This window comes from Oryctolagus cuniculus, chromosome 10, assembly GCF_051225735.1.
Source record: "Oryctolagus cuniculus isolate XC-2025 breed Fujian yellow rabbit chromosome 10, ASM5122573v1, whole genome shotgun sequence".
In the NCBI taxonomy this organism is placed as follows: Eukaryota; Metazoa; Chordata; class Mammalia; order Lagomorpha; family Leporidae; genus Oryctolagus; species Oryctolagus cuniculus.
Genome location: NC_142876.1, coordinates 107,754,199 through 107,778,517, shown reverse-complemented (window position 1 = coordinate 107,778,517; position 24,319 = coordinate 107,754,199). Strand labels below are relative to the sequence as shown.

Here is a 24,319-nt window from a genome sequence, read left to right as displayed (position 1 = left end):
CCAATCTGAAGCCAGGAGCCAGGTGCTTCCTCCTGGTCTCCTGTGTGGGTGTAGGGCCCAAGCATTTGCATCCTCCACTGCCTTCATGGGCCACAGCAGAGAGCTGGACTGGAAGAGGAGCAACCAGGACAGAACCCAGCGCCCCAGCTGGGACTAGAACCTGGGGTACTGGTGCTGTAGGTGGAGGATTAGCCAAGTGAACCGCCGCGCCAGCCTGGAAGTATCTTTTTATGCTTAGGAAATTGCCACATTATACATGTAGTTTTCTACATTATACATGTAGTCTTTTATCCTTTTCTATCCTAATAATGTGATAATCAGTGTGACAGTTGATTTATAATGTTATCTTGGTATCTGATGGAACTAATCCCTTCTCATAGTTCAGAATTTTTTTCTGCTCACACTTTCATTCCAGATGAACCTGAGAATAATCTTTCAGTCCTAAAGGGGTATACATTGAATTTATAAACAAGTGAGAGAAAACAGACATGTTTATACAACACAGATGTTTTTGTTTTTTTGTTTTTAGAGATTGATTTATTTGAAAGTCAGTTACAGAGAGTAAGAGAGAGCGAGATCTTCGATCCACTGGCTCAGTCCCCACATAGCTGCAACAGCTGGAGCTGAGCCAATCCGAAGCCAGCAGTCAGGAGCTTCCTCTGGGTTCCCATGTGGATGCTGGGGCCCAAGCATTTGGGCCATGTTCTGTTGCTTTCCCAGGCTGTAGCAGAGAGCTGGGTCAGAAGTGGAGCACCTGTCTGAACTGGCACACCGATGGGATGCCGGAACTGCAAGCTACAGCGTTACCCCACTACACCACAGTGCCGGCCCCAACACAAAAATATGTAGGCAAGGACAGGATATATTTAACCATTTACTTTGTCTTATATTCCTTGTTTTTATTGTTGGTATTATGAATGACTTTTGTTATATTTTTGGGACTCTTCTGTTTGTGTATTGGAAAATAGTTTTTGTACATAATCATAATGCCCACTTCTATTAAAAATGTAAACAGTTTTCTGTTCACCTTAGTAGAGGGTAAAATTCACTCCAGACATGTGTAAAAGTATCTTAAAATGTTATTGTACTAAAGTTTGAAAGAATTTAGTGATTTTTGTGAAGTTGAAACAATCTTCAGTTCTGAGACATTAGAAACAGATTCTCCCACACAGCTGCCATCTTTAGCCTTCTAATACAGACATTTTTAGCCTTTTCAAGCTATGTGACTGTTACCTTCACAAGTTGATGTACCCAAAGTGTACAGAAAATATTAATGTCTTTGTATAGCTCCATTTTAATTACTTTAAAAGACTAAAGTCAAAGGTATTCCTGTTTTAAAGTCTTATTTGGGCTTTATTTTATCTGGCATGCTGACATGTAGCTTTTGTTTTCATGTTGTTTTTGCTCTTCAATGTATAGGAAATAATGTAAGAAAATGGCCATATATTCGTCACCTTAATTAACAAACGTAATTTTGCTGTATTTTTTGGGTTTTTTTGGAAATTGCTGTAAAGTTGAAGCTTTCTTTAATAAAAATGTTGCTTTCCTAGTCCCCTTGTTGCTCATACGCCCCTCCCACACTGCTGAGAAGTTATGTATTTTTTCTGTACTTTCATTACATAAACAGTATAAGGCATTGTTTTTTGTTTGGTTTTGGTTTTTTTTTTGTTTTTTACTTAATTGGTTAAACTGTATTTTGGAAGCTGTAAAAATGTGCCAACATAGATAATGCCTATTCACTGCACTTTGAGATAGATGTGTTTTGAAATGTTAATCTTTGCTTACATTAGTATCGGTTGCAGAAAAAGTGTCTGCTTTTCATAATTTTTCTTGGAGTGAAAAGGTAAATTAAAACTTTTTCCTGAAGAGCCAGTATGATTTCAAAACTTTTTGCACCCAAATAAACACAGCGCTGTTTACCATGAACTATGTGACATACCCTCAATATGCCAAGGTGTTAACTTTATGGTATACCTTTATTATGGAAATGACAGGAAATTAATTTTATACCAAACATATATTAATGACTGGCATAAGGAAGACGCTTATGAGGGAAGGAAAAGGTCATTTGGGGAACCTTCTAATATTTCCTAGCCACAAAGACACTTGGTATTTCTAATAGCCATTGTGTACATGTTGTGGAGGAGCAAGAGTCACTTGATGGCTGTGTCTTATTGGCCATTTGAAAAAATTTTTCTCCAGACACACAACTGAAAAGCAGAAGGGAAACTAGAGTGGGTTATGACTTAAAATGTTAGTGTTGAGCAAAAAGTGCTAAGACAGCAAGAACGGAGGAAGCTGAATTTTGTATTATCAGTGAAGTTAATTCAGATACACATGCAGATGTTTCTAGGTTTAAAGAATAATCTTACTAAGACCTTTTATTTTTAATCCCCAAAGATACTAAAGGTTTGTCATACTCCAGACATAAAGTAGCATTTTTTAAATTTTAAAACAGAAGAAAATATTAATTGGCTTTGCTCTTCTAGTGCAGATGCTTGGAAGCGTGAATTGTTAGCACAAACTGTCAGTATGAACTATGGTTTTATATAATGGATCTGCTTTCTTTCTTTGTAGCAAAATTATTACCAGTTAATAATACTCAAACTTTTTGAAAACTAAGGTAATGATAATTTTGTTCTGAGAGAGACAGGGATGAAAAAAATAATGTTCCTGTGAAATTTATTAGTTGTTATCAGATATTTTCACATTAATGACTGACAGAAAATAGTTACAGGATTTAAAGTCAGGAATTGCAGATGGAAAGACAAGAGTTGAGCATAGCAGAAGACGCCACTCGGCACACCCACATCCCATATTAGAGTGCCTGATTTTGAGTCACAGCTCCACTGTGATTCCAGCTTCCTAGTGCTAATGCAGACCCTGAGAGGGCAGGTGGTGGCACAAGTGCTTAGGTTCCGGCCACCTATTAGAGACCTGGGTTGGGTTCCCAGAGTCTATGCTTGCATAGCCACAAAGGTGAAAATACAGGACACATTGTGTTCACCACCTCAGTAGACTGGATAGAAAAATATGAGAAGTTGCCCATCTCCCAGCATTCTCTCTTTGTCAGCACATTACCTCATGGCGATTGCAGCATTCAGAAGTTTTCTGATGTAGTCTGAGTTAGTGATCCCCTGCATCTTGGAATACTTGGTATTTTGTAATTTCTAGGCACTCTCGCCCCTACCCATCTTGATTGATAGTAGCTTTTCCCCGTTTTTGTTTCTCATAATTCCTTCTGAAATGCTTGCTACCTGGTGCGTTGATCCTCTGGACCAGTCCTCTTGTTCCTTCTCTTTTTATTTTGTCTTTCCCCTTCTGCTGTAGATTTTCTCAACGTTAGCCTTTTAATTTTAATTTTTTTCTGCAATCTTTATGAGGGTACTAAATTAAAATGCTGTTTCTCTTTTTACCTTTACCTTCTTTTTTTTAAGTTCTTTGTGTGGAGTCAGTTGTGTTGTTTTTTTTTTTTTTTATTTTCTTGAAGTTTTTTCTTTGATGATGAAGGTTCTCCTCAAATGACACCTTGATGGAGCTCTAGGATGGGGAGCTCCTTTGGCTCCCCTTTGGCAGAAAACAATGAGGAAGTCCATTTTTCTGGAAGAGTGGTAAAATAGCCAGTAACAAGGTTAGGCAAAAGATACAAGTTAAAATGTATCAGTGGACAGAGAGCCTGGATGCCTTCCAGAGTAGTGTTATTCAGAGTTCCGGTTGCAGATTGCTTGATTGATTGAAGAATATTCATTTAAAAATTGGGATGTCTGCATTCCACCACAGTCCTGTTAAATTTGTTACATTAAACATGCAATCCTGCTTTTAGTACATTATCTTAAAAGATTCTTTGGTGTTCTTGGTCATTCATTTTGTTGTATACATAAATTGTTTCTACTAGATTTTGAAACAGCACAACTCTTGTCAGCTTTATGTGTCAGATGGTTTTTGTAATCATGAAAATCTAGTGTTGTTTTTATTAAGATTTATTTATTTGAAAGGCAGAGTTAGTCAGAGGCAGAGAGAGAGAGTGTCTTCCATCTGCTGGTTCACTCCCCAGATGGCCACAATGGCCAGAGCTGCGCCGATCTGAAGCCAAGGACTTGGGCCATCTTGTATTGCTTTCCCAGGCCATAGCAGAGAGCTGGATCAAAAGTGGAGCAGCCAGGACTTGAACTGGCGCTCATGTGGGATGCGGGTATTGCAGACCAGGGCTTTAACAAATGCTACGATTTTTTTTTATGTGAAATTTTTATATTGATCAAAATAATATCTTCATTGGTAAGATGTGTGTTGATACTTGTAATCAAATTACTATAAATTTGAAATTAGAAAACCTTCACTAGCAAACATGCTTTTATGTTGCAGACTTTATTAGAAAAGTAGTTTTATTTGTAAAAACTCTAAAATTCACTGTTTTGATCTGTTCACCAAAATCTGCTTTATAAAGGTATATTCGGTTACCTGTGTTAAATTAGAAAACAGCTGACTTGTTTAATGAAAATGTAGTGTTTTTAAAATCCCATTGGACCTCTACTGTCCAAAGGGGAATCTTTGACGTTTTCAGTGAGGTTAAAAAAGAAGAGACCCTCAGGAATTCTGAGAGGTTGATTTTTGCATAGGCTTTTTTCTCCCTGCTTTCAGCATTAGAGTTCTCGTGCTTTCTCATCACCATCCTGACTAGCCGTCGTTTATACTTTACTGAGAAAAGAGGTGTGTGTCCAGGAGGAACTTGGACTTAGATACTCGGCAGTGAGGAGATCCTAGGTCTGTTGCACATGTATCATGTGGTGAAAGAGGTTTTAGTGTTTTTTAGGGCATGGTCCATGATATCTAGCAGGCATCCCAGTGACTTATGTTAAAATCTGGTTAAGTTTAAATCCTAATAACTTTCGATTAACTCTTTTTTAGGGTAACTTGACGTTTGCTATACAACTGTTTTGAAAACCCTCCGTGGACAATGGCTACTCAAGGTTTGTGTCCTAAATCTTGGTTGCTGAATTGAGGCTCTGCTTCTTTGCCATGAACCCAGCCTGGCTCAGATCCCCCTGCTTTCCTCTCTCCCTGCTTACTTGTCAGGCTACCTTTTGCTCCATTTTCTGCTCACTCCTCCTAATGGCTTGGTGAAATAGTAAACAAGCCACCAGCAGGAATCTAGTCTGGATGACTGCGTCTGGAGCCTGGGTGCAGTACCATTCTTCACTGATTCAGTGAGTAACTGGTAGGTGCTCCCCCTGAGGGCATAGGTGTTTCGCCACTGAGCTGATCCTGGCTTATCATTCTGCTTTCTTTGCTGTCTTTCAGATTTGACTTTATTTCTAAAAATATTTCAATGGGTTATATCATGATTTTTTTTTAAATTAAGGTAACATTTTCAGCGTACTGATTGTTAATACTGTTTGGTTTTTACAGCTGATTTGATGGAGTTGGACATGGCCATGGAGCCAGACAGAAAAGCAGCTGTTAGTCACTGGCAGCAGCAGTCTTACCTGGACTCTGGAATCCATTCTGGTGCCACCACCACAGCCCCTTCTCTGAGTGGCAAAGGCAATCCCGAGGAAGAGGATGTGGATACCTCCCAAGTCCTGTATGAGTGGGAGCAGGGCTTTTCTCAGTCCTTCACTCAAGAACAAGTAGCTGGTAAGAATGTTACTGCCTTATTAAAAGTCAGAATGCAGGCTTGAGAATTTATTTTTGTTAAAAAAAGACTCAGCTTTAACCTGTTGTGGCTTTACCTGCTGTGCCACAATGCTGGCCCCGAGAATTTGCAATTCTTATCAAAGGTAGTGTGGGTGGGGAAGAGAAGGGAGTGTTGGAATTCCTTGCCTTCTCTGACTCCACTTACCCTTATATTAGACCAACTGATGCTGAGTGACAAGTCATGGATGTCACCTTTCCTTTCTGGATAGCACACTCTTCAGTGAATTCCGAACCGTGGATAGTAAATGTTGACTTTCTCTTTCCTAGATATTGATGGGCAGTATGCAATGACTCGAGCTCAGAGGGTACGAGCTGCCATGTTCCCTGAGACATTAGATGAGGGTATGCAGATCCCATCGACACAGTTTGATGCTGCCCATCCTACTAATGTTCAGCGTCTGGCCGAGCCTTCCCAAATGCTGAAACACGCAGTTGTCAACTTGATTAACTATCAAGATGATGCAGAACTTGCCACACGTGCAATCCCAGAACTGACAAAACTGCTCAATGACGAGGATCAGGTAAGCAGTGCCATGGCTAGCTTCTGAGTCACTTTGAAGGAACCTGTAGAGAGCTGTTTCAAAATGGCTCCCCAGTATCAGTATAGAAAACTAATGATGTCTCTTAATTATAGGTGGTGGTTAATAAGGCTGCAGTTATGGTCCATCAGCTTTCTAAAAAGGAAGCTTCCAGACACGCCATCATGCGTTCTCCTCAGATGGTGTCTGCTATTGTACGCACCATGCAGAATACAAATGATGTGGAAACGGCTCGCTGTACTGCTGGAACCTTGCACAACCTTTCCCATCATCGCGAAGGCTTGTTAGCCATCTTTAAGTCTGGAGGCATCCCTGCCTTGGTGAAAATGCTTGGGTAAGGAAAGAGGTCCAAGTGCCCGATGCTGAGAAGCAGCAGAATGCAGTCATAACATTTCTCATGAGGCTTTTTCCTTCTTTCCAGCTCACCTGTGGATTCTGTATTGTTTTATGCCATTACAACTCTCCACAACCTTTTATTGCATCAAGAAGGAGCTAAAATGGCAGTGCGTTTAGCTGGTGGGCTGCAGAAAATGGTTGCCTTGCTCAACAAAACAAATGTTAAATTTTTGGCTATTACAACAGACTGCCTTCAGATTTTAGCTTACGGCAATCAAGAAAGCAAGGTAAAGAATGGTTTTTATGTGGCTTTCATGGAGCGTTGGAGGCCGTGCAGTGTTATGTCAGTCCATGAACTGACAGTCATACCATGCGTCACTCATGTTTTGGGAAAATTGGGCATCTCCATTTCTTTAAGTATGTGAATGACTAAAGCACCATGCTAAGCACACTTTTAACAGGAGGCAGTGTTCTCTCTGAACTTTAGTTCTTCTGTGGGAGATAGACATTGTATTACAGGGCTGGGAGGGCACATGAGAGATGAAATAGAACCTGTTTTAAGGGTTCAAAGAGACCTAACAGAGGAAGTAATCATCGAGTTCACCTTTTCAGGATGAGAAGGGATTGATTAGACGACAAATGAGAAAATGGCATCTTTGAAGCTCCTAGAAAGGGAAGGGTGTGGCAAGTCTTGTGAATTTAAGAAATTCAAAAAAGAGATGAGGTAATTGAGGTGGGGGCCGACTCCAGGGCTCTGTAGAGCGTGTTATAAAGGGCAGTGGGAAGCTGCTTTCAGCAGAGGCAGAGAGTGGAGACTGGTTTCTGAAAATGGAGGCAGTATCTGGAGGTGGGTGTATAGAGGAAAGTAAAGGGCAAGAGTGAGTGATGATTTTGGTATCTCTTTAAAGGGATATGATCAGAAAAATCAAAGGGTCCAAATGAGTTGCATGTGTGTGTTCTGGGTCAAATTTTCAACTGATCCGTTTTGATATAACCTCTATATTTGAACATTAATATTGTATAGCAGCATGTTTTTATTTTTTCTCCCTCTTCCTTTGCTATGATCATTGTGGTAGAAGGAAGTTGGGCTGGTGATTCCTTAGGAGGACTGGGATGCCTGCTTTGGGGTGAATATACTGAAGGAAGGGAAGTTCGGTGGGGGCTTGAGTGAAGGGATCGGGAGTGCATTTAGGATTGACAAGCTAGCTGAAATTCTTGTGTCGTAAAAATGTGGCTTTTCTCAGTTCAGTGACTAACAGTATATATGCACACCTTTCTAGCTGATTATTCTGGCTAGCGGTGGACCCCAAGCTTTAGTAAATATTATGAGGACCTACACTTACGAGAAACTACTGTGGACCACAAGCAGAGTATTGAAGGTGCTGTCTGTGTGCTCTAGTAATAAGCCGGCTATTGTTGAAGCTGGTAAGTATGTTGTGTGTATTCTGGGGTCTCCCGTCTACAGCATCTGTGGTTCTAATTAGATTACATTGGGCAAAGGCAACAGAGCTTGACCTTTACGGACTGGAATGCAGATATTCCCATTCATTTTGCTGTTAGATCCCCAAGTCTGCTTGTTACCTGGATCAGTGCTGTTGAAGGCTGGTTTTGGTAGAGATTTACTGAACATTGAAAAAAGTGGCAAGTACTCTGCTTGATAACAATTTTCCAATTTTGATTTTGGATAGACTCAAGATTTGCTAACCTGTGAATATATGTGGACTATTAATGGCATATTCTAGTACAGTGCAGTTTTATGCAGTAATAATTTCGTTGGTTTGTCAGTGAATTCTTGGGAGTGGTGTTTTGCCCTGGTAGTCTGTTCTCAGTGAACAGATGGTCTAATATGAAAAGCAGTGGTTTATGTTGCCTGTAAGTATATCTAAATAAGGCAGATTGTGTGCAGTAGTTTATATTGTATGGATTTTGGTGGTCTATGGTTTGCACCTGAGTCTTTTTTTTTTGGGTCATGAGGATAAAGTTACTCTTTAGCCACATCACATCCTGTCCCCTTTCAGTAACCCAGAATCATCAGCCATGTAGTTCAAACCGAAACTGGTGAGGAGGAAAGATGTGAAGGAACTTAATAGAAGAAAACGTTAGGGGCAAAGTGTAGGGTTGGTGACCCCTGTTTTTTCCAACTTGTTGAGAGTGATTTTCTTTCTTAATTTAAGGGAGAGAAGTAGATTATGATTTCCCAGGGTAGCTAATGTACACACGTGGAGGCAGAAGGTGATGTCTCCAGTATATGGATCACTGCCACGCATGTGGGAGACCTAGATGGATTTCTGGGCTTCCGGCTTTGGATTGGCCCAGTCCTGGTGCATTTGGGGAATGGATCAGTGCATGGAAGTGCTCTTGCTCTGTTATACTACCTTACAAATAAACTAATAAAAACTTTGGGGATCTTCACTTTAAGAAAATTCCCTAGGGTTTTTCTTTTTTTTTTTTTTTATGTATTTTATTTATTTATTTGAGAGGTAGAGTTACAGACAGAGGTGGAAAGACAGAGAGGTCTTCCATCCGCTGGTTCATTCCCCAAATGGCCACAACAGCTGGAGCTGGGCCAATCCGAAGCAGGGAGCCAGGGGCTTCTTAACAGCTCTGCCACACAGGCCTGGGCTATCTTCCACTGTTTGCCTGGGCACATTAGTTGGGAGCTGGATCTCAAGAGGGGCAGCTGGGACTTGAACCAGTGCTCATAAGGGATGCCAGAGAGGCCTAGCCCACTATCCCACAGTGCCAGCCTTAAATCTCCTAGCTTTCTCTGATGTTTGTTTATTCAGAAAATATTCAGCATGTAATTCAAGCAGTGCAGTTAGGTACAGGATATACGCCAAAGAAACAACAGATACTGTCGGTCCCTTTGCCTACTGTATGCAAAAATATGTGATTCAAAGTTGGAATGAATGTTGCAAGACAAATGAACAGCAACTGGTGCTGACAGTTTTAATGGGGAGGGAAGCTCGCTAATTAATTAGATGGAAAGGGGCTTCCCTGAGAAGGAGATATTAAAATGGACAGGAGGAAGAGCCTGTCTGTGGTCTACATGGAAACAGAGTCAAGTGCTTTCCAAGTAGAGAAAAGAAACATCACATGGTTTGTGCCTGGAGGTAGGAAAGAGATGGTGGAGTTGGAGGTGCTGAAGAGACCGTATGCCATGTAAATAAAACATAGTAGTGGGGTGAGAAACTCAGGATGAGGTTGATGAGCGAGGCAGGGCCATACCATGTAGGACTTTGTGGGCTTTGTAATCTACTTCCTCTTGCATTTTGTTGCTTTATTCCAGCTCTGGAACTGTAAGTGTAGAACACTTAATTTGGAGCACTGTGTAGTGGGGTCCAAATTCAAAGGGGTTCCTCAAACTTAGACAAAGAATTGGATCCTTATGAGAAGCTTTTGATGGTTGTTGAACAGTGACGTAGCATTACAGAGTTACGTTTGGAAAATGAACACTAGCATTGTGTACATTGTTTGACCAAAAGCAAGAAGACCAGAATACTGAATGTTCTCTAGGCCTTTGGTAATAAAATAGTTGGGTTTTAGAAACATAGTAATGCACAAAAGTGTGAGACTTATAAAAGAATCATAGATTCTTCTCAAAGAATCACTTCAGGTTCCAAAGTAGCAACCAAACATTATTTGCAGCAAAGAGAACTTGGGTATTGTGATGATAAAGAGAACTCATAAAAGGGGTTGGTAATCTTTATACAATATAATTTAAGGAGCTGTTATTTTCAAAATGATTGAAAGATCATTATGCCAGAAGTTTCCCTTGTCACGGATCAGGGTGAGGGCAGCCGGGGTGGGAGGGAGAAGAGCCCTAAAGTCGCCTGCCTACCAGTTGTTACCCTGACCTGCTGAGTCATAATGCAGGTGTGCTGATGAGCAGCTGGGGTTAAAAAGCACTGTGTGTGTGTGTGTGTGTGTGTGTGTGTGGACACACACAGTGAGGAGAGAGAGTAGTCAGGTACTGTGTTGGGTCTTAATCTTACACAGGTCACTAAATTAGTATGTGGAGCTCCTATAGGTAAAGAAGTTGGTAGATATGGTCTTTGTCGTCTATGGAAGGCAGTTGTCATAAATGCTATAAAGGGAAAAAGTGTGCAGGGTACCTTGAGAATTACAGGAAGTGGGAGGAAATAGACTTGCAGGATGAACAAGGAGTGGCAGTCTATTGTTGCATTCACAAATGGTTTGAGTTGGGCTGAGTTAAAAGCTTACAGGAGGGGATTGGGCTTCCATTGATACTCTTGACCAGAGGGTCCCTCACTAAGGCTCCTCCATGATGGGAAGTGTGACCCTTTGCGAGGGTGAGGGATATATGTTTTGGAATCAGTGCCTTACATAGTCCCTGGGCAAGAAGTGTTCCAGCATTTTTTGGATGGTTCTTCCTTAAGGTTTTTGCTCAGGTGTGTGACCTAATTACCCTATGTAAACTTTTAACTGTTGGCCTGTTAGCACTTAATACCATCTGACAGTATGCTTTTAATTTATTAAATGTTGTTATTGTCTGTTTCCCTCAACATAGTCATTGATGTCTGTTCATCTCAGAACAGGGCTTGGTTACTCAATCTGTATTTTTGAAATGATTAGAACAAAAGAAGTCATTGATAAGAGTACTGTAAGATCATAAAGGCTTTTTCCCAGAGAGGAAGGGAACAGTAGCTGTTTGACAGAATGTCACTAATGAAATAAAGTGGAATAGAAAGGGACCGGATATAAACACTCAGGGAGGGACTACAGAGGGTGTTTAGGACTGATGGGGATGTTGAGCCTACCAGCCACTGCCGTATCTGCTTTGTAATTGTCCAGGAGGAATGCAAGCCTTAGGACTTCACCTGACCGATCCTAGTCAACGTCTCGTTCAGAACTGTCTTTGGACTCTTAGGAATCTTTCAGATGCTGCAACTAAACAGGTAAATCCTAAGGAAACTGTGCTTTTGTGATGAAATCAAAGGGAATGTGTACCAAGCCTCTGTTTTTATCTCCACAGGAGGGGATGGAAGGGCTTCTTGGGACTCTTGTTCAGCTTCTGGGTTCAGATGATATAAATGTGGTCACCTGTGCAGCCGGAATTCTTTCTAACCTCACTTGCAATAATTATAAGAACAAGATGATGGTGTGCCAAGTGGGTGGTATAGAGGCTCTTGTGCGCACCGTCCTTCGTGCTGGGGACAGGGAGGACATCACGGAGCCTGCCATCTGTGCTCTCCGTCATCTGACCAGCCGACACCAGGAAGCGGAGATGGCCCAGAATGCTGTTCGCCTTCACTATGGACTGCCAGTTGTGGTGAAGCTCCTGCACCCGCCATCCCACTGGCCTCTGATAAAGGTAAAACATCAACAAGGTAGAATGCTGCTGAACTGGAAATGACCTGCCTCTAACTATAGGATGGATATCTACGCCAAGGGGTTGATAAATAGGAATTACATTTCTTAGTAATAAATGTGGCTGGGGACAGGTAGGATTCTGAAGTGTTGGCGTATAGATTTAGTGTGGTGGGAAACTTCGGGTAAGAAAATGATTGTGTTGAGTTGTATTTTTCTTACCTGCAGGCTACTGTTGGATTGATTCGAAATCTTGCCCTTTGTCCAGCCAATCATGCACCATTGCGTGAGCAGGGTGCCATTCCACGCCTAGTTCAGTTGCTGGTTCGTGCACATCAGGATACCCAGCGTCGCACATCCATGGGTGGAACACAGCAGCAGTTTGTGGTAGGTGAATCTTGGTAGAAAGGGCCAGCTAAGTCCAGAGGATCCTGAGCTACATGGCTTATTGGCTCTGCCAGTGCCCTTCTTGAGAGGAGTGTGAATGGCTAAAAAACCTGACAGTGTTGTGTGGGAGCAGAGATCCTGTGGACCTCACTGATGCTGCTTAGGCATGTGCTATGCATGATCGGCCTTTGAGTTTGGAAGTACTGGTACTCACCCAACACAGGCTCACCTCTTCAGGAAGGAAGTATACTAGTTGAGTCATACTGTGAATAGAAGTCTCTCTGATGGGGGCCGGCGCCGCGGCTCAATAGGCTAATCCTCCGCCTAGCGGCGCCGGCACACCGGGTTCTAGTCCCGGTCGGGGCGCCGGATTCTGTCCCGGTTGCCCCTCTTCCAGGCCAGCCCTCTGCTGTGGCCAGGGAGTGCAGTGGAGGATGGCCCAGGTGCTTGGGCCCTGCACCCCATGGGAGACCAGGAAAAGCACCTGGCTCCTGGCTCCTGCCATCGGATCAGCGCGGTGCGCCGGCCGCAGCGCGCCGGCCGCGGCGGCCATTGGAGGGTGAACCAACGGCAAAAGGAAGACCTTTCTCTCTGTCTCTCTCTCTCTCACTGTCCACTCTGCCTGTCCAAAAAAAAAAAAAAAAAAAAAAAAGAAGTCTCTCTGATGGAAGAGTTTCTTATCCCCCACTATAAGCTGAGTTTTGCACCAAAGTATTTGACAGGCCTTTTTACTCTCTCTTCCATGAGAGTTTTAACAACTGTTTTCATGAACTTAAAACTGTAATACTGATTTCAAAATAAGTAGTAGCATTTATGCAGTCTTGATCCATAATATTTTTAGCCTAAAGCTGTGATGTTGACTATTAAAACACATACTACACATGTAGTTAAACAAGGACACTTCTCACCTTTTAGACATTTTTTTAAAGACTCAAACCTTTTAAAAGTTTTCTCTAATTAGGCTCCTTTAAATAAGAAACATGGACCTTACCAGGACAGAGTTTGATAATCCCATTTTGCCAGTAGGTCTGTGTGCATGTGCACTCATTTGCACTCCGGCTTTGGCTTTCTGTTCACTGCTTTTGGTGTTAGCCCATCTCCATAGAGTGCCTTAATAGAATGCCAAAGAATATCTTGTCTGGTTTTTTGAATCTCAGAGATTTTGTGTCCTCAGGAAAAGTCAAGTTTCTATTTTTAAAACGCCACTAAAAGTATTAGAATGATAACGGAAAGAAAAACCACTCAAACAGGAAGCAGATGGTACTTCATTTGTAGAAGCTAACATCCTTCTTCACATCCAGGCTATCTGTTGAATGGCCGTAGGAGAATCGCCTGCAGAGTAGGGTTTCTTGTGATGAAACTTTGTTCACCAAATACATGTAAACATACAGGACTAGAAGGGGCACATGCCGTAAAAACATAGTTTGAACATCACTTCCCATCCACGTATCTTCTCTGTTTATATACTTTTTAGTCAAAATGATCAGTGCCCTTTTGTAAGAAAGTTACTTTGGGATTCAGAGGTCCATGGGAATTGTACAGTTAGCCCTTAGTATCTGAAGGAGATTGGTTCCAGGACCCTCTCTGGATACCAAAACCCACAGATGCTCAAGTAATGCATGTCCTCCTATATATTTGAAGTCCTCTCCAGATTCCTTATATTATCAGTATAGTGTAAATCATTGTTATACTTTGTTCTCTTTATAATTCCCTAAACAATAAAGTCTAAATAGTTCACCGTAGATGCAGGTTTTTTTCCTTTTAATAGTTTTGGTCTGTAGTTGGTTGAATGTGGATTTGGAACCCAAGGATACAAGGCCGACTATACTTTGCGTATCACAGAGGGGTGTTGCTTACCAGTAGTGCCACTAGGAAGCCTCCCTTTGGTGACATTCAGGTGAATGGGAATCCTCCTTTATTCCTGCACTAACCAAAAATTACGGGGAGCTTTGGGCAACTGTAGTCTAGTAATTGCTGCTCAGAACCATTTACAGACTTTAAAGAGAAGACTGTCCTGTTGGTTAACCATGTTTCTTCTGGTAGGAGGGAGTCCGCATGGAAGAAATAGTGGAAGGTTGTACGGGAGCCCTTCACATCCTAGCTCGGGATGTTCATAACCGAATTGTAATCAGAGGACTAAATACCATTCCACTGTTTGTGCAGGTATGTTGATTTTTAAATGAGGTGTTCTAGATTTTACATGTCTAAAATTTCATTGTGTTTCAGAAAATTAGGGACCAGAAAGATAGGGGAACTAACATTTAATTTTATGAAAATTGCCCCCTCACACACCCATTTTTTTGGTCAGTAGAAAGGAAAACATTGGGACTATAGCCTGTGTTTTAACTCTGGGTTTTCATTAGGTTTTGTGTTTTCTCTTTAGCTGCTCTATTCTCCCATTGAAAATATCCAAAGAGTAGCTGCAGGGGTCCTCTGTGAACTTGCTCAGGACAAGGAGGCTGCAGAAGCGATTGAAGCGGAGGGAGCCACAGCGCCTTTGACAGAATTGCTTCACTCTAGGAATGAAGGTGTTGGTGAGTAGAAAAGGAACCAGGGCTGTGGTGGCTGTCGTGTATGGTGAAGTCTCACCTGTTCCTTAAGGACCTTTTGTTTCTGTCCTTTCCCAGCCACGTACGCCGCTGCGGTTTTGTTCCGAATGTCTGAGGACAAGCCACAGGATTATAAGAAGAGGCTTTCGGTGGAGCTGACCAGTTCTCTCTTCAGAACAGAGCCAATGGCTTGGAATGAGGTGGGCAGCTGTGTCCGCACGTGGAACTGGAGCCTGTAGAGCAGGGAAGGCAGCTTGCTCTTTCCCGTAACTCGGTGCACAGATACTGGCATGGGAGTTTTCCTTATTTTTATGCTATTCAGCAACTGCTCTGGGGAGACCTGCAGGTTTTAGGAATCATTACAAACCAGTTGTGCTGCATTACATTAGAATTGCTAAGAAAGTTACAAAGATTTTTTTCAGAAGAGTGTAAAAAGTTCAGTCAATAGTTTGTCAATTTATGGATAAGTAACTACATACATTGTCGTTAGCACTTGACTTCAGTACAGATGGTCTTGGAAATATTCATTTCTAATAAAATGAGCACAGCATTGAAAGTTTGTTTTACCCATTCTATAGTGATTACAGGACCTGTTCATGTGCTAGATTATACTCTATTTGTTGAAGGACTAGAAAGAGATACTATTAAATTGAAAACGTGCAAAGTGCCAAACAGTGAATGTAATGTCTTAGGGTTTTAATAAGCATCTTACTAGCATGTTCCAACTTGATCCTTAACTTTCCCCACCCACTCCCTTCCCCAGACTTGTTTTTGTCTTGGCTAATGGCGGCTTTGCCCTTCCAACTGTTCAGGCTAAAAATCTTGAATAGAGTACATCCTGTCCTGCAGCAGCTCCTGCTGTAGGCCAGTGCTCTTGCCTGTTTGGTTTACTAGCTCCTCGTACAGTGCCTGGTGTATTGTAGGTGCTTATGAACTATGTGCACAGATGAAATGTATCTCTGTGAGGTGAAGTTTGGAAGGAATTCCATTTTCTAAGTATTTTTAAAATATTTCTTTGTATTCGTCCTTGCCTCGTTCCTATTCAGACTGCTGACCTTGGACTTGATATTGGCGCCCAGGGAGAACCCCTTGGATATCGCCAGGATGGTATGTGCCTCATATTTCTCAATTAACTCCAGATCAAGCTGAAGTTCCAGAGCTTTATCAAAAGAGCCCGTGTGCTCATCTGGGAAACCAGTGTTGGCAGGAAAATAGTGGCTGCAATTAAAGGCAATTCTTAAACTCCAGAGTCAGCAGTAGTATTTTTAAAGGATCATAGGGAATTCTGAGCCACACACACAGCAAACAGCTGGATCAGACCACACCAGCAAATGTCAGGCTTGCTCTTCTCTTTCCAGAGAATCCTTAATAACTTTGTCTTCAGCCCACCTAGGGAAGTGAAAGAATGAAGAAACTCCATCTCACTAAGTTTAGCTCTGGGTTTACTATTCAGGAAACCCAGGTAATAAGCTAATTCAAAATGTGAGTGATGAAGGTGGAGGAGAGGGTAGACCCCCAGTAGCTGTGGTCATCTTGAATTTACAAGTGTAATCTGATTTGTTGTTAATGATGACTAAACCACCGAAGCCCATAAGTGGCAATTCTTAACATGTTGTATCGGACTGTTTTCTCAGTACTTTTGTGGATGTCACTTGTACTTTTCCAAAGATAGACCCCATTTGGCTTCTCTTGATCTCCTCCCTGTGATACCTCCAAGCCTAGGCCTCAGGACTGGAGACCATCCTGGGCTGTATGCAGCCCGTGAAATTATTTGGCTAGCCCTGCCAAGGCAGTGGCAGGTGGGACTCAAAATTCTATAGATCCATAGCCAGCTACTTTTTAGGCTGATAATTTTTATGTCCTGTGACTGATGCTATAAATATCCAAATGGCTCTTGGCAGAGAAAGATTCCCCACCCCTTGGTGGTTACAGCGTAGATTGCCGCTTCTGTTCCTCGGGAACCTTAGCTCTGCCGGGGTAAATGCACCATGATGCAACTGGAACCTGCTGCTGGTGTGGTCCCCGGGTGGCCTGGCTGTTGCGAGCCTGGCACTGAGCAGTTAGTTGGCTGAAGGGAACGAGAAGCTGGAGCCAGACAAGTTGGCTGCCACACTTCAGATGCCCTCACCTGTATGTTTACCTCCTGTCTGCTGTCCCTGCCTCTTCCAGATCCCAGTTACCGTTCCTTTCACTCTGGTGGATACGGCCAGGATGCCTTGGGTATGGACCCCATGATGGAGCATGAGATGGGTGGCCACCACCCCGGTGCTGACTACCCAGTTGATGGGCTGCCAGACCTGGGGCACGCTCAGGACCTCATGGAGGGGCTGCCTCCAGGTGACAGCAATCAGCTGGCCTGGTTTGATACTGACCTGTAAATCGTCCTTTAGGTAAGAAGTTTTAAAAAGCCAGTTTGGGTAAAATACTTTTACTCTGCCTACAGAACTTCAGAAAGACTTGGTTGGTAGGGTGGGAGTGGTTTAGGCCTATTTGTAAATCACCCACAAAAACAGATATATACTTTGAAAGGAGACGTCTTGGAACATCGGAATGTTCTCAGATTTCTGGTTGTTACGTGATCATGTGTGGAAGTTATTAACTTTAATGTTTTTTGCCACAGCTTTTGCAACTTAATACTCAAATGAGTAACATTTGCTGTTTTAAACATTAATAGCAGCCTTTCTCTCTTTATACAGCTATATTGTCTGAACTTGCAATGTGATTGGCCTGTAGAGTGCTGAGAGGGCTCGAGGGGTGGGCTGGTATCTCAGAAAGTGCCTGACACACTAACCAAGCTGAGTTTCCTATGGGAACAATTGAAGTAAACTTTTTGTTCTGGTCCTTTTTGGTCGAGGAGTAACAATACAAATGGATTTTGGGAGTGACTCAAGAAGTGAAGAATGCACAAGAATGGATCACAAGATGGAATTTATCAAACCCTAGCCTTGCTTGTTAAATTTTTTTTTTAATCTGTAATGGTACTGACTTTGCTTGCTTTGAAGTAGCTCTTTTAATTTTTCTTTTCCTTTTTTCTTTTTTTTCTTTTTTTGCAGTAACTGTTAGTTTTTTAAGTCTTGTAGTGTTAAGTTATAGTGGATACTGCTACAGCGATTTCTAATTTTTAAGAATTGAGTAATGGTGTAGAACACTAATTCATAATCACTCTAATTGTAATCTGAATAAAGTGTAACATTGTGTAGCCTTTTTGTATAAAATAGACAAATAGAAATGGTCCAATTAGTTTCCTTTTTAATATGCTTAAAATAAGCAGGTGGATCTATTTCATGTTTTTGATCAAAAACTTTATTTGGGATATGTATGGGAAGGGTACATCAGTAAGAGGTGTTACTTGGAACCTTGTTTTGGACAGTTTACCAGTTGCCTTTTATCCCAAAGTTGTTGTAACCTGCTGTGATATGATGCTTCAAGAAAAACATGAGGTTATAAAAAGGGTTCAGAATTAAACTTTTAATTCATTCAGTGGTGTCACTTTGTTTTCTTCTTGTCACTCAGTGATGAGGGTAACAATATCCATCTTCCTGCAGTTAGGGTCTTGGAGGAGAGCTGTGGGCCAGGAGCCTTGGGCCAGGACCCTTCCAGCCTGGCCTCAGTCTCGTCCGGGTGACCAGAAGCCTTTGGGGCTACACTGAGCTACAAGAAACAGCAAAACTGAAAGCCAGGAGGCCTCCCTGCACAGGGTATGCCTGTAGGTAAAAAGGAAACACTACCAACCTGGGCTTGGGGCTGTAAGCACCTCCACACAGGGGTGACTCATTTGGAGGGGAATTCCTGCAGCTCCACTTTGAACTGCTAATTAAGCAGACTTATCTGAACATCCACAGGACGGGCCATCCTCCCACTCTCTGCCAGATGATCCCGTCATCCTGGTGGTAGGTCTGACAGACTTTGTTCATCTCTCAGCGCAGACCTGTTAAGACTTGTGTTTTGGTCTATAAAAGCAAGAGTGTTTTGTGTGGAGGGAAAGCTATTTCTGACCGACTGTTTTTATCAAGGTGGTAGCAGTTGGATGAACACATGAAGTTGCTTTTTGAAAGCTTTTTCCTTATACACGACAACCAACCAGCCAGTATTGCAAGGATACTGAGTGCTGCTGGTAGGTTCACGCAGCAAGTTTAACTCTGAACAGGAAGAACCTTGGCAGGATGGTTCAGTTACAGGTTTGTTCTAAACCAGAAAGCATCTTTAGAGATTTGTCCAATGTAACAAGGAAATTAATCCAGTTCAGCAAGGTAGTTCTGGACTGTACTGACAAGCACCCAGGGGGATGCAGGCACTTAAGAACAGTACAGACAACAGACTTCTGTAGCAGCTCTGAAGCCAAACTGTAGGGCTAATGGTAGGATCATTTAAAGGTACCTCAGAGGTAGAAGTGGCATCAATGTGGAAAATGCACTTTCTTGAAAAAGTATGGGATGATTAAGTAGCCATTGGAACAAATTAATGTAGAAGGTGTGTGTGCCCAAGGAAATACCAGTATCACTGACTTGCTTTCAGGCTGCATCACGTAGGTCACAGTAGCAGCACACCCACCCCAGAAGCCTATGGCTTCCATGAGAAATAGTGCAATAAAAAGGTTCACATAGTAGCGTGGGTGGGGGGTACAGCAGGGCACAGGAGTCACACATGCATGCTGTGGGACTTCATTCGTCCAAAAACAGAGGAAAAGCACTTAAAGGAAGGGATAGCTGCCAAAGTCAGAATAGTGGTTACCTGCCAAGGGAACGCAGATAGGGCAGGACGCGGGAAGTGCTGAACTGGTAGGGGTGCTGGGGCAGTTTCCTAGCAGCTATGCTGTCGTTGGGAGAACAAGACTGGTCCCGTGGCAGTGAGCAGTCAGATGGTTGTAGGCTGATATTCTAGACAGACTATTGATTGGATTATTTGAATCCTTGACAGCGAAAGGTTTTAAGATAAGTATGCTCTGTAAGTAATTTTGATTGCTATAATAAAACAAGCTTTGAATTACGCTGTTACAAAGCAAAGCCTCCAACACTGATCTGCAGTTTTGTTTTCGGTTGAGAATCTTAACTGCAATTCCGAAGTGACTGCACAGGTCTGGCAGCTTCCTACATGGAGTCCCTGCCACTTGTGAGGGGTGGGCAGACAGATGAACAGTGCAAAGGACACACTCCACTCTCTCAAGAGAGATTGGGACCCCATGTGTTTGCAAGGTAGGTTTGGCATTATCCATGAAACCTGTAAATTCTCCTGAATTTCCATCTTAGAAAAGGTTGGCAGAGCCACTGTGACAGTGGGGGTGGCACTACCCCCGGTGTTTGTCCCAGGGCCACTCAGTGCAGCACTGCTGCCAACAGAACACCAGCCTCCCTCACAGTGCCCCTGGCTCTGATGCAGAATGGTCTTGCAAGTCTGCGCGCCCATAAAGGAGCAGCAGAGCCCACCTGCGTGTGTGCGTGCCTTTACCAGACCCACCTCTGCAAGATCTGTGTGTCCGCCCCGTCACCTCGACATCAAGCCTGTTAAAGGATCCTTGTCCAAGGTCACAGCTGCTTGCTCCCAGGCTCCCCACCCCTCTGCCCAAAATGCTGGGGCCAAAGCCTCAGAAGCTCGGGCTCGCCTGACCCCTGCCCTACGCCCACCTCCAGCTCCCCCAAGGGTCCCCACTACTCCTCCTCCCAGCCCTGCCTGTGTCAGGGCTTCTGCTGCCTTGGATAGTTCTGTATTCAAGCAGAGGCAGGGGAGACCCAGTTCCAGTCCGCCTGAGGCCGCCTGGAGGTGGTGTGGACGAAGTGAGACGATGCAGGGGGCAGGACTCTGAGGTCCACTGCAGGTGGTGCCCAGCTCTGGTCAGGTGCGCTGGGCTGCCTCCTACCTCTGAACTTGAGAGACATCCTGCATTCCTGGAGCGGCTCAGCTGAGGCGCGGGAATGGAGGCAAGGATGGGACAAATTGGGGCCTAGGCCTGGGCCCCTTGCCACCGCCAGAGTCTGGGGGAGGGGGGTGTTGGGGAGCTGGTGGTCAGGAGCCAGCTGCAAGGGCAGGGCAAGCCCTCTGCTGGGTGAGTCTGCTCATCCCTCCCCCCGGGAACTCGGGCCCACCTTCCTGAGATTGATGAGGACCCTCTTCTCCACAAGGACACTGAAGTCTGGGGATGGGGGGGGGGGACGTATAAGAGGCTCAAAGGAGCTTCCGGCAGCTGGCTCCAGAGCTGCAACTTGGGGAGCCATCATGCCTTTCAAATCTTCCCCCAGGACAAGAGGGGACGCTCACAGACGGCAGCACGGAGCGTCTCCTCGGCTGCCTTGTTTGCACAGGCAGAGCTCACGACGGGGGGGATGGGAATGCAGCATGGCTGGCCGTCTCAGATGCACCCCACGGGAATGGGGAAGTCCGCTCTGAGTCCATTTTCAAGGGCCGCAGGGTAGTGAGAGCACTTGCAGCCGGCAGGTTCAGGTGCAGCTGGCTTTATTAGGTCCAAGTACAGCAGTGAGCAGTGATGTGGCGCGGGTGGGTCTGGGAGCCGGGCTTGCCTAGCACCCAGCGGCACGCAGGATCTCCAGGGCCAGGGAAGGTACCGCACTGTCGGCAGACAAGCTGAGGAAAACCAAAGCAGAAACACCTTGAATGGGCGGTGGTATCTATCTGCCATCACAGGCGCTGCCTCCATTGGTCCCTGGGTGTCTGGTGGCCCAGCTGCCACCCACATGCATTATCTTGGGAAGCAGCAGAAATCCCTGGCTCCAGGGTGAGCACAGGGAGAACTCTCCCTTCTCAACCCCAGAACCGAGGCAGCTTCTGGCAGCATGCGCTGCTCCCTATCCGAGCCACCTCTGCACACCGACCCTGCCTGCCCCACGTTGCCAGTTGCCCTGCCAATCAGCCAGCAGCTCTGGGTGCCGTACTCTCAGAGGTGGGGACATGCAACAAGGAAGCTTCACATGAAAACTCTATTAGGGGAGCAAACTGAGACACACTGAAACCTGTGCCTTAACAACTGGTAGGGAAGCAGAGTGGCACTCACAGGGCAGTGACTCTTGAAGGTTAAAATTAGCTCGGGGCTGCACACAAATAGAGGTGGGGGTGCCATGGGAAGGACACGGGTGGCAGTGGGAGGGGCTGCGACACTAGGAGACGGTGCCGCATTTCTGCCCTGTGCATCAAAGGCCCTGAGCGACGTGGGAAATGAGTCTTAACTCGGCCTGCTCCAGGGCGGAATCCAGGCCAGTCTGGTGGGGCCCTGCTGCCCACCCTGCCCGCCAGAGCAGGCTAGACGGCTAGCAAAGGAAGCCAGGCCACCCTCTGGATGGAAAACGGTGACATCCACGCGTTCCAGGCTGACCCAGGGCCACCTGGGCGTAGCCCGCGTGAGGCAGTCTCACTGCCACGTGGCCAGGGTTGGGGCCAGAGCCAGCCACGGGTGGATGTGTGCGCTCCCAATCAGGGCAGCCCTGGCTGCCTTGGCACGAGCATGTGCTAAGTCCTGGCATCTGGCCACACTGAGCACCTTGCTAACTGGAGAGTCCCACCGAGGCAGGGGCCTCCCCCCAACCCAGCACAAGCCTATGAGGGTGGCTGCAGCGAGGCCAGGATCTCCGGGGATGGATGTCACCCACTCGTCACAAGCCACACACCCCGGGGGCACAGAGAGGTCAGAAGGGGCCTTATGTGCCCAAGCTGATGTCCCCTCCCACAGAGCCCCGCAGTCATGAAAACAACAGGCTCTCCACGCCTCGCACATCCAGTGAAGATCAAGCTCCCCTTATGTGGGGGGTGCTTCTTCCCACGGTGGGGAGAGCAACAGGCGCTGGGACTGCCCACCTCCCTCGGCTCTGGAGACCCTGCTGGGGCGAGGGGGTGGGCCTGCGTGCCTGAGCCCCCACTAGTGGCTGGCAATGGTGCTGCTGTCACGTGCAGTGAGCCCAGTCACACAGCACCGGCTTACAGAAGGGTGAGTATGTGGGGCCAGTGTTCTTCCCACTCCCCTGCCATTTCTCCTGGGCACTAACACTTTGCATAAGGATGTAACACCCGGTGTGCCCCATCCCCTGGCACCTAACTCTCACGTTTAGGGGTGCGGTGTGTGTGTGGGGGTGCATGTCACTGTGGGATGAGCTCATCCTGTAAGTCTCATTCCCACCCCACTGAGCATCAGCATGCCCGTAGGCCAGCTCCTGCCTTCACTGTGTGTGTGTGTAAAACACATGCCTCGTTGACAGTGCATGGACCTCACTTCTGGAATGTTCTATACGCGCTGGCTGGGGACTGGGAGGCTGGCCGGAGCCCACAGGCTCAGCATCCAAAGGTCATCTCTGCAGATCCAGTGTGTGGGGCTTCCACACAGCGGTGAGGAAGATGCCTCTGGCCGGGCTGCTGCTAGAGGACCTGGGTGCACACGGGCCAGGGGTGCAGCCCACCTGGTCGTCGCCCATTCCACCTGCTCAGATGCCTTGGGATGGGGATGCTACCTCCCCCGGTAGGACCAAAGCTTCCTTTCCCTCGTCGACTCCTGCCCTTTCCCCTCCGCAGTGAAGATGCCCAGTGGGTGGAGGATCTTGGGGGACAACGAGGCTGGGATTGGGGAGTCGGGGCATGGGGGAGGGGGAGCCCCTGCTCCCGCGCCCACTCACCCCCCGGTCGGGGCCAGCCGCTCCAGAGCCCGCAGGAGGCTGTCCGCCTTCTTCAGACTCTGCAAGTGCTTCTCACTGGAGGTGATCTGCAGGGGAGGGAAGGAGAGGAAAGGGCTCAGCTCCCTTCTCCCCGATTCATCCCCGTGGGATGAGTGTCAGGCCTCCGTGGTGCCCTGGGAGCGTGCCCTGAGCTGGGCACTGCTGACCACAGGGACAGAGGCAGGACATGGGGACCCTCGGGAGTGGGGCAAGACGGGGATCCACTGGAGCTTGCGATGTGCAGTTCAGGAGGTGCTGCCTCCTGTGGGTCTGGAACCCTGAATTGTCTAGGGCGAGCAAAGCTCCATACATAATCAGTGCTGGGAGCTAGCAGGCTGGGCTAGTAACTGGCAATGTGTCCTTGGGTCTCTGAGCCCAAACCAGTCAGCTCACTCATGCAGGAAGAAGGACCACGATTCTGGGTGGCTGGGGAGCCTGGCTGACAGTCAAACCCTAGGACGTGTACCCTTGCGGATCCCTGCTATCCCGGGAGAAACAGATGTGGGCGGCCTGCACCCTAAGCTCTCAGGGCTGCAAGGGGCACCCAGGGGCTGCATTACCCAGCTGCCAGGGAAGAGGGTGCTTCAGGGAGGAACCCGCGACCCTGTTAGACCTGCCCCCCTTAATTCACCATTCATGCCCTACTTTTATTCCGATTGTTACCTTCAGTACTTGTTTAGGGGCAGGTGTTTAGCCGAGCAGTTAAGACACTTGTCTCACGCTGGAGTGTCTGGACTTGGGTCCATGGCTCCAGCTGTCTGCTACTGCAGACCCTGGCAGGCCACAGGTGACTGCTCAAGTGACTGGGTTCCTGCTGCCCTCATGGGAGATCTGG

General features: G+C 45.6%; 2 protein-coding genes across 12 annotated transcripts in view; one reads left to right on the top strand and one right to left on the bottom strand.

Annotated features, from left to right (window-relative positions):
• CTNNB1 (catenin beta 1) overlaps window positions 1–18,316 on the top strand; it is a 38,033-nt gene extending 19,717 nt beyond the window's left edge. The window contains exons 2-16 of one of the 3 annotated variants that reach the window (XM_051852657.3): window positions 4,906–4,967; window positions 5,407–5,634; window positions 5,962–6,215; window positions 6,329–6,567; window positions 6,655–6,856; window positions 7,850–7,994; window positions 11,385–11,488; window positions 11,566–11,904; window positions 12,129–12,287; window positions 14,331–14,450; window positions 14,671–14,821; window positions 14,915–15,036; window positions 15,883–15,943; window positions 17,006–17,226; window positions 17,691–18,316. In XM_051852657.3, coding sequence (XP_051708617.1) covers window positions 4,955–4,967; window positions 5,407–5,634; window positions 5,962–6,215; window positions 6,329–6,567; window positions 6,655–6,856; window positions 7,850–7,994; window positions 11,385–11,488; window positions 11,566–11,904; window positions 12,129–12,287; window positions 14,331–14,450; window positions 14,671–14,821; window positions 14,915–15,036; window positions 15,883–15,943; window positions 17,006–17,214 — 2,346 coding nt within the window. In that variant the 5' untranslated portion in view covers window positions 4,906–4,954 and the 3' untranslated portion in view covers window positions 17,215–17,226; window positions 17,691–18,316. Of the gene's footprint in view, window positions 1–4,905; window positions 4,968–5,406; window positions 5,635–5,961; window positions 6,216–6,328; window positions 6,568–6,654; window positions 6,857–7,849; window positions 7,995–11,384; window positions 11,489–11,565; window positions 11,905–12,128; window positions 12,288–14,330; window positions 14,451–14,670; window positions 14,822–14,914; window positions 15,037–15,882; window positions 15,944–17,005 lie in introns of all 3 variants that reach the window. The other 2 variants (XM_051852656.3, XM_089306523.1) reach the window with 2 other exon arrangements.
• ULK4 (unc-51 like kinase 4) overlaps window positions 17,824–24,319 on the bottom strand; it is a 598,567-nt gene continuing 592,071 nt past the window's right edge. For 8 of the 9 annotated variants that reach the window (XM_089306514.1, XM_070050985.2, XM_089306513.1 and 5 more), the window contains exons 36-37: window positions 23,446–23,531; window positions 17,824–21,412 (exon numbers count right to left, since the gene is read on the bottom strand). In XM_089306514.1, coding sequence (XP_089162640.1) covers window positions 21,349–21,412; window positions 23,446–23,531 — 150 coding nt within the window. In that variant the 3' untranslated portion in view covers window positions 17,824–21,348. The remainder of the gene's footprint in view (window positions 21,413–23,445; window positions 23,532–24,319) is intronic. The other variant, XM_089306517.1, reaches the window with a different exon arrangement.